Source organism: Manis javanica, chromosome 17, assembly GCF_040802235.1.
Source record: "Manis javanica isolate MJ-LG chromosome 17, MJ_LKY, whole genome shotgun sequence".
NCBI classification, from domain to species: Eukaryota; Metazoa; Chordata; class Mammalia; order Pholidota; family Manidae; genus Manis; species Manis javanica.
In genome coordinates, this window is record NC_133172.1 from 8,790,986 (window position 1) to 8,803,200 (window position 12,215).

The 12,215-nt window shown below is 49.6% G+C and overlaps 1 protein-coding gene across 6 annotated transcripts in view; it reads right to left on the minus strand.

The window, feature by feature from the left end:
* Nucleotides 1-759: 759 nt before the first annotated feature.
* HIF3A (hypoxia inducible factor 3 subunit alpha) overlaps nucleotides 760-12,215 on the minus strand; it is a 28,119-nt gene continuing 16,663 nt past the window's right edge. For 4 of the 6 annotated variants that reach the window (XM_037004995.2, XM_037004997.2, XM_037004996.2 and 1 more), the window contains exons 12-16: nucleotides 8,849-9,120; nucleotides 7,747-7,864; nucleotides 6,152-6,233; nucleotides 4,906-5,021; nucleotides 760-3,457 (exon numbers count right to left, since the gene is read on the minus strand). In XM_037004995.2, coding sequence (XP_036860890.2) covers nucleotides 3,047-3,457; nucleotides 4,906-5,021; nucleotides 6,152-6,233; nucleotides 7,747-7,864; nucleotides 8,849-9,120 — 999 coding nt within the window. In that variant the 3' untranslated portion in view covers nucleotides 760-3,046. The remainder of the gene's footprint in view (nucleotides 3,458-4,905; nucleotides 5,022-6,151; nucleotides 6,234-7,746; nucleotides 7,865-8,848; nucleotides 9,121-12,215) is intronic. The other 2 variants (XM_017663430.3, XM_017663428.3) reach the window with 1 other exon arrangement.

A 12,215-nucleotide genomic window follows, 5' to 3' on the forward strand; every position in this document is an offset into this window, starting at 1 on the left:
GAGCTGTGATGGGGGTGCTCTCAGGAGGCTGTGGAACGACCTCACCTAGCTGGGCAGGCAGAGAAGACTTCCTGGGGGAGGACATATTTGATCCAAGATCTGAAATATAAGTAAAAGGCAACCAAGAGAGGAGAGAAGGGAAGAGGAAAAGGCATTTAAGACAGAGGGCACAGCAAGTGCCAAGGCTTGGAACTAGTTTTCTTCTTTGTAAATATTCCACGTAACATAGCAGAGGGGTAACAAGGGTGACATACAGGCATGTGACAGAACAGGCCCACCCATCCACACATGAATCTGTGGATACACAGTCTCTTTCACACACACTGAAGTACAGAGAATTCTGTCACATGGACATCAGTACACAGATTTATAGTGTCAAACAGCCCCATACATGTACACAGAATTGAAACACCACAAAGAGACCAAAAAAAAAAAAATCACAATACCTCCCATACTCAGGAACACAGGAACCCAAAATCACAAGAAACACACACGTGGCAGAATCATTTCACCCAGATACTAACATACACATGTAGAAGGAATTACCCGCCACACAGAGCTTACAGAATTATGTCACAAAGATACACTTTATACATATACACGGAATGACATCACCAGACATGCAGTGTTACAAAGACCCACATAGGAACACAGAATATCATGTGCACACACACAGAATCACAAAGTGCCATGACATCCAGTCACCCAGGGCACCCTCACCCGCTGAAGGGACCCCACAGATGAGTCAACACACAGAGCTCTGGTGCCTACCAAGGCGAAGTCTTTATGGTGGTATAGAGATCAGCGGGTTTCAGAGCCAGCAGGGCTGGTCCAGCCCCTTCCCCTCCCCCAGCCCAGGACTGTTCCCTCCACTGAGGGCCCAGGGTACCCCTTAAGGGAGGAAGAGGTCAGACCCTTCCCCAACAATAGCACCAATCTGGACAGGCCATCCCCTAACAAAACAGAGTGAGAAGTGCCTTCCAAACGGGGTGAATCAGGCTGAGAGAGGGAGGCCTTTTCCTGTGGGACACCAAGCGTAGCACCATCGTAGAAAGGAGGCTGGGGTAAGAGGGACGCATAGGTGGTTGTGGGGCACTGAGGACTCTTGGCCTCTGTCCCCACCCTGCGATATGTAGATAGGGCTGTGCGTGTGCCTATGCGGCTGGGGGTCTCTTGGATTGTGAGGGAGCCCCAGGTCCCCCACATACCTGGGGTAAAGTAAAGTTGAGGGCATATCTGGAGGGCTGAGATGGGGCAGGCAGAGCGTTTAGGACACAGACATTTCAGGGATATGAGATTGAGAGTGGAGAGGCTTGAGCATGAAGTCCATTAGCGGAGGGGTCTGGAGGGGAGGGATCTGGAATGGGAAGACTTAAGACAGAGAGTAGGAATTGAGCGAGTTGAGTGGGGTGGGAAGCCCAGAATAGGGTTAAGAGGATGAGATCTGGAATCAGGGAGTAGGAAGTCGTAAGATTCTTTTACAGAGGAATCTAGAAGGCAAGGATCAGATTCTAGGATCAGAAGCATTTGGAGGCTGATTTAGAACCAAAAGAACATGGATCTGCAATCGAAGGCAGTTGGAGGCTTTGAGGCATACAGCCAGAGGAACTTACAGAATAAGGACTAGAATTTGAAGAGTCTGAAGACTGAGTTCTAAAACCAGAGGGATTTTTAGAGTCATAAGATCTAGAACCAGGAGTTGGGAGTTGGAAGGTCTAGAACCAGAGAAATCAATAAGGCAAGGTCTATAATCAGCAGATGTTTGAAGGCTGAGTTCTAGACCCAGGTTAATTTGGACTTGTAAGATCTGGAGTGAGGAAGAACTAGGGATTGTGAGGTCTAGAACAAGGGAATTTATAGGACGAGGTCTAGAATCAGAAGACATTTGAGACCAAGTTCTAGAACCAGAGTAAAGGGAGAAGATCAGATTTGGAATCAGAGGGCACTAGAAATTGCAAGGTCTAAAGGTTGCATAGTCTAGAACCAGTGAATGGTAGAGGTCATGAGGTCTACAGCAAAAGAGAACGGCAGTGTGGTGCCTGGGTCTGGAAATACTGGTTAGAGGCTCAAGACATAAAACTCATTTTACTACTTTTGATGGGAAAAGCAAGTCTTGAGTGTAGACAGTTGAAAAGGAATAAGCTGGGCATCATGAGGTTTAGGACCAAAGCGTTAGGAAGTCTGGATTTGAAACGAATTGTATCACAGACCAGGAAGACTAGAACCAATACAAAGCGTGGGGCTGTGGGCCCAGAGTCAGAGGAGATGGTTGGTTGTAAGATCTGGAATCGGGGGGAGTGGGAGCATGTGACATCTAGAACAAGAGGGGTTTATAGGGAAGAGGTCTAGAACCAGAGTATGTCGGGGGGAGTTCTGGAACCAGAGGACTCTGGTGGTCATAGGCTCTGGAGCCTGAGGGAATTGGAAGATGTAGGGCCTAGAACCAGACAATTTTGGAGACCGGGAAGTACGAGAATATAGAGTTGGAGGTTGTGAGGTCTGGAACCAGAAAGAGCTGAAGATTTTAAGAGTGGACTCAAGGGTGTTTGGAGGATGTGAGGTCTAAACCAGACCATGTCGGGGGTTGTACAGTCTAGAATCTGAGAATGTCGGAGGTTGTGCACTCTAGAACCAGGGAAGATTGAACGTTGTATGATCTGGAAGCAGAGGACTTCGGAAGCTATACCTGGAAGCCCACGAATGAGTCTGTGCCCAGGCGAGGCTGGGGCAGCAGAAGTCCTGAGTGGAGGGGTTAGGCAGAGCCGGATGGCCTCTTGGAAGGCTAAGGGCTTAATCAGAAGCAGCTGGGAGTAAGGTCTGGCCCAGAATCCCCACGGCCATTGACCCCTGATGTTGGGGGAGAGATCAGAGTCCCACATTCTTATAGACCCCGGGGAATTCATAGCGAGTAAAGACGTATCATGAAAACAATGAAAACAAAAATAAGAATAAAAGAAAGATGAATGGAAAAAAATGTGATTATGGTTGTCAATACTCCCCAGAGCCCAGAAACACAGATCTGAACCCCAACCTCCCCCACCCCTAATTACCCAAAAGCCAAGAGTGTTGGAGGAAGGGGTGAGGTAACCAGTACTGAGAATCCCAAGAGAAGTCCTGAGAGGAGGAGGAGGGGGCCACGGACCCCCTCCCAGAGGTCACTGAGCTGAGACCACCCCAGAGAGCTCCCGGACACCCGGGGCAGAGGGGTGGGGGCTGAGGTAGGCCCGAGGAGGGTGGGGCCGCTGAGAGGAGACAGGGAAGCCCTCTCCCGGCGCCCCATCCTGTGCGTTGGCTGCAGGCATGGAGTGTGGTTGAGGTCCTTTCTGGGGAGGAGAAGGCAAACGGGAAGAGGAGCTGGCTCAGTTGGCCTGGGCCAGGCCTGCTGCGGGCTGGAAGTGGCTCCTGGGCTGGGCTGCATCCTCATCCGGGTAGAGAGAGAGCAGTGAGGGGCCCAGGCCTGTGGGGAGAGTTGGAAAGTAAGCCAGTGGAGAATTACCACCCAATCCGTCTTCCCTTCCTGACAGTTTGAGTGTGCGCAGTGCGGCAGGCATGCTCGGATTCAAAGCACAGTAAAATCTTGGGCAAGTTCTTCTCTCTGGACCTCAGGTGTGCAGGACATTTAGGGCAGTAGTTAATAATCCTAGAGTCAGATGCTGCCAAGTTTAAATCCAGGCTCTGCTATTTGCTTGCTGTGTGACCTGGGGCAGGTGACTTCACCTCTCTGGGCCTGGGCTACTTCATCCGTAAAATGAGCTGATACCCATACCTCTTTCCCAGGGCTGTTCTGAGGAGTAAATGAGTGAAACCATGTAAAGTGCTTTGAACAATAACTAGTACTGGTGAGTGCGCAGTAAGCAAGCTGTTGATACTGGAAAACTGGAATGCTTATATCTGCCTCATTTATGAAAATTCACTCATTTTAGAAATATTTATTGAGCACCTATTGTGCACCAGGCACTGGGCACACAGCAGTAAATAGGAAGGATGAGCCCCTGCCCCTGTGGGGCTGACATGCCAGTGAGAGTCACATGCATAACAGATTTAGCGCAAAGCTTGGCACAGAGTGCATGCTAGATAAATGTTTGCTCTTTATTTACAAACATGTACTGAGAAGGTGCTCTGTGCCCAGCCACCGCCCAGCCTTGCACACTTAGTAGAGTACAGCAGTGACCGCAACAAACCTGGCCCCTGCCCTCACAGGGCTCATATCTGCAGTGAGAAGGCAGCTGATCACCAAATGACACGAATGTCTATGTAAATATGAACTGCAATGGGTGTTATGAGTATGCGCTTAGGAAGTTAGGGAGGGCTTCATGGAAGGAATCGTATTTGATTTGAGATCTAAAGGATGCAGTAATTGGGCAAAGAATAGAGGGAAAAGCATTCCAGGCAGAGGGATCAGCATATGCAAAGTCCCTGAGGCAGCACCCTCAAGCAAGATGACTTCAAAATCATCATCAGAGAAGCCCTATGCAACCTGCTGTAATATAACGAATCATAAGAAATACTTATTTGGTCATCCATATGACCAAATACAAATTTCCCAGGTATATTTGGTCTTCCCCCACAGTTTCTGAAAACACTGCAGTCTTAAAGGTAACACCCTGGGTCTTGCAACTGGCATCTGGAGTTGGGGCGGGAAGGCAGTCTCACAGGAAGGAGCCCTTCACCTGGGGAATCTGGTGCTGTCTCTGGGCAGATAGCATCAGAATTGAGTTGAGTTCTCTGACACCCTGCTGGTGTTAAAGACTCACTTGGTGTTATGTGTGGGAAGACCCTCCCCCACACACTTACACACATTGGAATGGGGTCCAGGAACCCAAATGCAGTTATACTACTAATACTGCTGTATGTAATACTATTATTGTCATTGTATATGAAAGAACACACCGCACCTGCCCTCACCTCTCTTCCCCCTCTTCTCTGCTTCAGCCACACTGGCCTTGTGTTTTCCTCAAAGATGATATGCTCCCATCTCTGGACTTTTGCATACTTGGTTCCCTCTGCTTGGAATGCTTTTCCTGTAGAAACTGTCATGGTTCACTCCCTCATCTCCTTCAGGTCTTTGCTCAAAGCTCACCTTCTCAGGGAAACTACCGCTAATCATACCATTTAAAATTGAGGTCCACCTCTCACGCTCTGCAAGAACTCCTTCACTTTTGCATGCATTATTTTCCCCAAGTACACTTATTTTCTTCCCTTGCACTCTTTATATTTGCTTCTTTGTTCTGCACTGTCTCCTGCACTAGAATGTCAGCTCTATGAGAGCAGAGATTTCTGTTTTGCTCACAGGTGTGTCTCCAGCTGCTAGGACAGTGCCTGGCATTTACTGTGTGTTCAATAAACACTTGTTACATGTATGAAGGAAAGAATGAATCAAAAGACAGTGACTGTGGCTGAAACACAGGACGTGAAGCAGAGTGTGGTTTGAGATGAGGGCAGTGGTCAGACTCTGCAGAGACTGGGGTCCAAGGTGAGGAGCTTGATGTTTCTCTGAAAGGCACTAGGGAGCCATGGAAGAGTCTTGAGCAGAGGAAGGCCAGGGTCAGGTTTGGGAAGATCCCTCTGGCCAATGCCTGGAGGTTTCAGGTGGAGCTATGGCTATTTTTAGTTGTGCTGGAAGATGATGATAACACAAACAAGGCAGCTGGTTTCACCCTCTGTGCAGGGGTGTGGAACCAGCATTGCACAACGGCGGACATTTCTTGAGCATTTACTACAAACAGGTTTTGTGCTAAGCTCTTCCTGTTCAGCATCTCCTCGAGTCCTCAAAACAGCTACTTGATGTAAGAACTATTACAACAGGCCCTACTTGACAGAGGTGGGGCAGCTGAGGCTCCAAAAGCAGAAACTATTCCTAAAGCCACACACCTGGGAATGACCAGGGTGGGACTCAACCCTAAAGCATAATCAGACGCTCAGCTTCCACCCCAAGGGGCAGCTTTGGCAAGCCCCGCCACCCTCAGGGCCTCTCTTTGCCCCCCAGTGCCCCTGGGGCCGGGGGGTGCTGTCTATTTCTACCAAGGTCATGTCTGGGCACTAACAGCCCCCCACCACCTTCAGGATCGTCCCATCCCTCTCTCAACCATTTGGGGCACCTCCCATAGGAGAGAGGGACCCAGGGCCTTTCGATGCCCAGATTGTTACTCACCCAAGGGCTCACTCAGTGCCAGGAGGTGCGTGCTAGGATCCTGCTGGCTCCCTGGGGCTGGTCCTCCTGTCAGAAGGAAACTCTGCAGGAGACAGACAAAGCCATGGTCATCAATCTCCGAGGGGGCAGGGTGGTGCAGCTGTTCAGGGCACTGCGGGGTTTGGCGCACTGGCTGTATGACTTTGGTCACTGGCCGGTAAGTCACTGCCCCTCTGCATGTCCCTCCACAGCCTCACTCTGGCCTTCTGTGACCCCCACAGGCTGACCTGTGTGTGGACTCCATCCACACGCAGTCTTGCCCTCTGTGTTCCGACCAGCGGCATGTAATAGGGGATACCAGCTGGCGGGAGGAGGAAAAGGAGAAATACTCATCTTCTAGCGGCTTGCTTCCCGGCTGGGTCATCGCAGGTTGGCTATGTATGTCCGTTCACAGAAGGTTTCCACCCCTAAAGGACGGACCCTACTCTCTCAGGATCCCATGACGCCCCTGCCCTGTGCCCTCAGGCTAGGGATGGTGCCAGCTCTCCACACTGCTACCTCCAGGGTGCTGTGTCAGCCCTTGGCGATCCCCTACGTGATGCTCACACCTTTGCCAACAGTCCCTGTTATTAAATTCTCCTCGACACCCCATCTGAGCATGTTGTTCCCTGCCCGGGTTCCAAGTTGCCTAACCTCTTGTGTGTAAATGTGACTGATAATAGTAATATTTCAGGAGTGGTCATGGGGACTAAATGACTTAACCATGCAAGGCAGTGTCATCAGCGCCTGGGATATGGCAGGCACTCAGTACATTGAGGCTGCTCATCTTATCAACCTCATCCTTCAGGTTCAAGCAGCCCTGTTCAGAGTGAGGAGCTACAGAGCACTTCTGTGGGCAGTAGGGAGCCATGGAAGGTCCTGGAGGGAGACCTTGTGAAGGTGACATGGTCTAGGCTGGCTTATAGAAAGGGTGTCCTGGTTCCTGTTGTTCAGAATGGACAGCGGGGATAAGACTAGAGGCGAGGAGACAGTGGGGAGAGGGTGTAACTTTTGCTTGTTTTTTTTTTGTGTGACTATCAACAACCTGCAAAGGCTCAGCTAAAAGCCTGATTTCATTTGCTTCTCAAGGTATCCTGTGAGATGTAATTATCCCATTTTCCAGGTGAGGACACTGAGGCTCAGAGTGGTGACATCACCTGCCCAAGGTCTCACAATTATTAGGTGGCAGACCTTGGACTTGAACCCCAGTAATCTAACTCTAGTGTCTGTACTCTTACTGCTACACCAATAATACTCCATGGCCAAAACCTGTTCTAGGTTTGGGAGGGGGGCCCATGGCAGCAGAGAAGGTTCCTACAGAGAGTAACCCTTGTCATTTCTCCCTTTGCCCTGCATCATGTTTCTTCCTAGAACTTACGACCAACTTAAGTAAATTTGCAAAGCCCTTTCATACCCATTACCTGAACCAGCAGATCAAGGTCCTAGCCTCCACTGGGCTGATGACCTTCCTTTTGACCTGCAGCCAGCCCCTGTCCCTCTCTGGTTTTTCCATCCATAAAACAGGGTTAGGCCTGTTAGCTTCTGAGGGCCAGAGTCCCATGAATCCCCCAACATACCAGGCTGAGGGGAGGCAACAGGAAGGTCTCGGGTTCTGGGCTGGGGGACCGCTTGGGGGGTCTCACTCCCAGCAGCTCCACCCCCTCGGGCTCATCCCCTGAGCTCTGGGCCAGGGTCCTGGAGGAAGACAGGCAAGAATCTCAGAACACCACAAACCTGGGCAGGCGTGAGCACCAGTGTGAGCCAGCAATGAGCATTCATTCACTCCCCCAAACATCCGTTTATTGCTTTACTCATACAGCCACCAATCCACCAGTCCCTGTTCCCATTCACCTATCCAGTGGCCCATCAACCACCCACCCTCCCACGTGAACGCCATCCACCCATCCTTCCAATCATCCACCTGCCTATCCACCTCCCACCCACTCACCGTCCATCCATCAGCTGTCCCTCCAGCCACCTACTGTATTCATTAATTTCCTTCTTCCCTCCCTGTCTTAATCAGCCTTTATTAGGCACCCACTGGATATCCAGCACCAAGTTGGGAGCCTTGGGAAGCACTGAGATATATCCATAAAGGCCTCATAAGGATAGTAAAGAGACCACGACCACTCTGCAGACTAAGTGGGCACACGCCTGCAATACGGAGAACAGAAACTTGAGTATTAGTGATCTAATGCCTTTGGGGTGACACGGGCCCTCTGAAATTATATGCAATTGTGTTTCTGTGTGTGTGCGTGCATGCGTGTGTGTGTGTGTGTGTGTGTGTGTGTGTGTGTAAATTCTCTTGGGAAAGGGACTTTTCATCAGATTCTCAAAGTTGTTAGGAAACTTCTGATACTGTGGCAATGTCCTTTTAACTGTGACAAAATTGTCGCCAGGCCAGATATGAGTATCTTCCAAAGGGGAGGGCCCTGGCAGGCTAGTGGGAGTTACACAGACAGTAAGAACAGTGGAGGGCACTCCTGAAAGAGGGCACAGCCCAGGCAGAGACACAGAGATTAGAACACACATGGCATGTGCTGGGGACCCTGAGGGCCCGGCTGGAGTAGAGGTCGGGATAGGAGGATGAGGGGTGAGGCTAAAGTTGCAGACAGGAGCAAGACAGGGGGTAGGGGTCTTCTCTACACTCCCTTTATACCCTCCTCCCGTGCGGCTCACCTCTTCCGAGCCCCAGCCACGGGGGAGGACGCTGTGGGGTCCCGTCTGGAAGGGCTGGAGCAGCTCAGCCGGGGGTCACTCCCCCAGCGGGGCAGCAGGGATGGCTCAGGGGTTGGGGGTGACAGGCCGTGGAAGCTCCGAGCGCGAGGCCGGGGGACAGCCCCTGGAGATCTGTGGTAGGCCCTGGGTGGCTGCTCGCTGGAGTTCAGTTGGAAGTCATCATCCATGGAAATGTAGGGGGCCAGCATCTCCAAATCCAGAGAATCAACGTCCTGCAGGGGGCAGGAGGCAGTCAAGAGCTTGAGCCTTGGCCTGGGGTGGGCTTGGACTGGAGTCCCAAGGACCCTCACCTCTTGGTGTTCATGCTTTAGTGGGGTCCCCTACCACAGTGACTGGAGTTGACTTGATAACAATAGGATATGAGGAGACTATGGTGTGTGATTTTCAACATTAGGTTATAAACATACTGTGACTTCTGTTTTTGCTGCGTCCTCTCTTGGGTCACTTGCTCTGGGGGACACCTTATGAAGAGACCCACATGGCAAGACACTGAGACCTCTTTCCAACGGGCAAGTGAGTGATCTTGGATATTGGAAGTGGACCCTGTAGTCCAGTCAAGACTTTAGATGACTGCAACCCTGGATGACATCTTGAATGCAGCCTCCTGAGACACCCTGAGCAAAAGCCATCCAGCAAAGTGGCTCCCAGACCCCTGACCATGGGAGGTAAAACATGCTTGTTGTTTTAACCTTCTAAGTATCTAGAAGTAGATAACAAATAAGATTTGATCCAGAGGTAGGGTGGGGTGCTGCCATAAAAAACCTAAAATATGGAAATGGCTTTGGCACCAGGCCGGGACTTAGAGAAAGCCTACATTGCCTTGAACAGACCGTCAGTGAAAATCCGAACCGTGCAGAGCCTGCCAGTAAGGACTTAAAGGGAAGAGAGGAACACGTTGTTGGAAACTGGAGGAAAGAGGATTTGTAGTGTGTACTGGCTGACACAGCAACACTGGCACCTGCAGTTTTGTAAAGAAGTCATAACTAGTGAACTGGGTGATGTAGCAGAGATTTCCGATCAGAGTGCTGAAGGGGTCGCCTATTTCTCCTTGGTACTTGGAGTAAAAGGTAAGTGAGAGAGAAGCTAGAGGAAAAATGTTACACATGAAGGAGCCGGACTTGAATGTCATAAAAATTTTTAACCCCCTTGTGTACTGAATCATTAACTTTACCCAAAAAGAGATTCAGCTTCTGTCCTGGCTCCTGGGAAATCCTTGGGGTTTCCTGAGTGATAAGTGTGTCTGCTACTTGCGGTGGGCCCCTTGGACCACAGGTGATAGTTTATGCTAACAAGATGACCCAGGACGGGAGCTGGCCATGCCCGAAAGACCAACCATGTGATGAGAGGGTTGGGCTTTGGTCTAGGTGAAATCAGCCTGACCCCCAAGGAAAGTGTGTGTGTTGGGGGAGGTAAATAACTCAACCAATCATGCCTACATGAAGAAGTCTCCACGGAAACCTTGGACACCAAAGCTTAGGTGCGCTTCCTGAACTGGCAATGCTTCACTGCGCTACCAGACATTAATGCCAGAAGGATAACATGTCCCTGGGGACACCTAAGTTTTGCAATTGAGACTCTCCCAGTCCTAGATTCCATCTTATGCATCTCTTCCTTGGCTATAATAGTCTTTTCTATAATAAAACTGTAATTATAACTATACTATAGCTTTCCTAAGTTCTATGACTAGTTCTACTAAATTAGTGAACCTGAGGGTATCTGTGGGAATCTCCGAACTGCAGGTAGCTGGTCTGAAGTAAGGGTGTCCCTGGGACCCCAAAACTTGTGACTGATGTCAGAAGTCTTAGGCAGACTTATCAGTCTGCAGGACTTCACCCTTCAACTTTGGTTTGGCTGACTCCAGGGACTCCCCAGATGGCAAATGGGAAATTTAAAAATGGTTTCTGGGCAAAGAAGGGTACTCTCAAGAAAGCATGGTCTAAAGATGAAGACAGGGTGTGACTACAAAATTCCCTGTAAGACTTCAGAAATATCAAAGGTGGCACCTAGAATATCCTTCAGTCAGGCAAAAGGCACTCTAGAGATAAGGATGGGCCTCATAGATCTTCTCAAACAACAGCGCTTCTATTAAACTTCTGGTCACTGTCACTCAGCCATCTCAGCAGAAGCCCAGGGTGGGGAAGGGTTTATCTCAGAGAGATTTGTGGGTGTGACTTTTGTCTAAAGGAGTGAACTCCAAAGAGATTCAGGTTAAGACCCACAAGGATTTTTTTTAAGAGAATTATATAAACAGAAACATTGCCAGTTGGACTGAAAGGGATAGAGATGATACAAAATGAAAGGACCTTTGGACCACCCAAGTTCTTTAAGCAGGAGGCAGGTTATGAAAACCACATAGCTGCAAATACACATTACAATTTATGGAAAAGGAAGGGTCACTCAGAGTGAGAGGTCAAGGGTCCAGAGGGTAGAGCTACGAACCATGGAGAAAATCCCCTGGGATGGAGTAGGAATGAGTTCGGAGCAAAGCACTTGCAATATTTGCCCGACTGGATTTCAAAACTGCTGTGGGCCACTGACACCCATATGCTCTCCTTTCCCCCTCTTTGCACAGGGTATATATGGCAGGTATTCAGTGCCTTTCCCACTATTGTAAGTGAGTATGTGGGGGGCAGAGAACCTATCTCTTTAGTTCACAGGCCGGCCAACAGATTGAGAGGAACTGTACTCAAGGAGCTTCGTCACACCCAGACCTGATTTAGGTGATGAGATTCTGTATTTCAAGATGATGCTGTAATGGAACAAGACTTTTTGGGGCCTTGCGAGAGAGTGAATGTATTTTGCATGAGAGAGAGACATGCCTTTTGGTGTTCATACTGGTACTTGGCTGCCTTCCACACTGCACTAGGGCTGGTTTGAATGACTAATACAGTACAGCAAAAGTGACGGTGTGTCACTTCTGAAATTAGGTTATAAAAAACTACATCTTCTGTATTGCGCCTACTCTCTCTGTTTCTTGGATTACTTGGCTTGAGGGAAACCAGCCACCATGTAGTGAGGACACTTAGGCAGCCCGCGTAGTGAAGAATTGAGGCCTCCAGGCAAAGTCAGTAAGGGACTGAGGCCAGCCAAAAGCCATGTGCATGGAGGTGGATCCTCTAGCCCCAGATGACTGTAGCCTTGACTGAGAGCTTGACTTCGGCCTCATGAAAGACTCAGCAAAAACCATCCATCTAAGCTGCTCCCAGATTCCTGATTCTCAGAAACTATGTAACGTAATAAATGTTAGTTTTTTAAGGTGCTGCGTGTTGGAGTAATTTGTTACACAACAAAAGATAACCAATACATC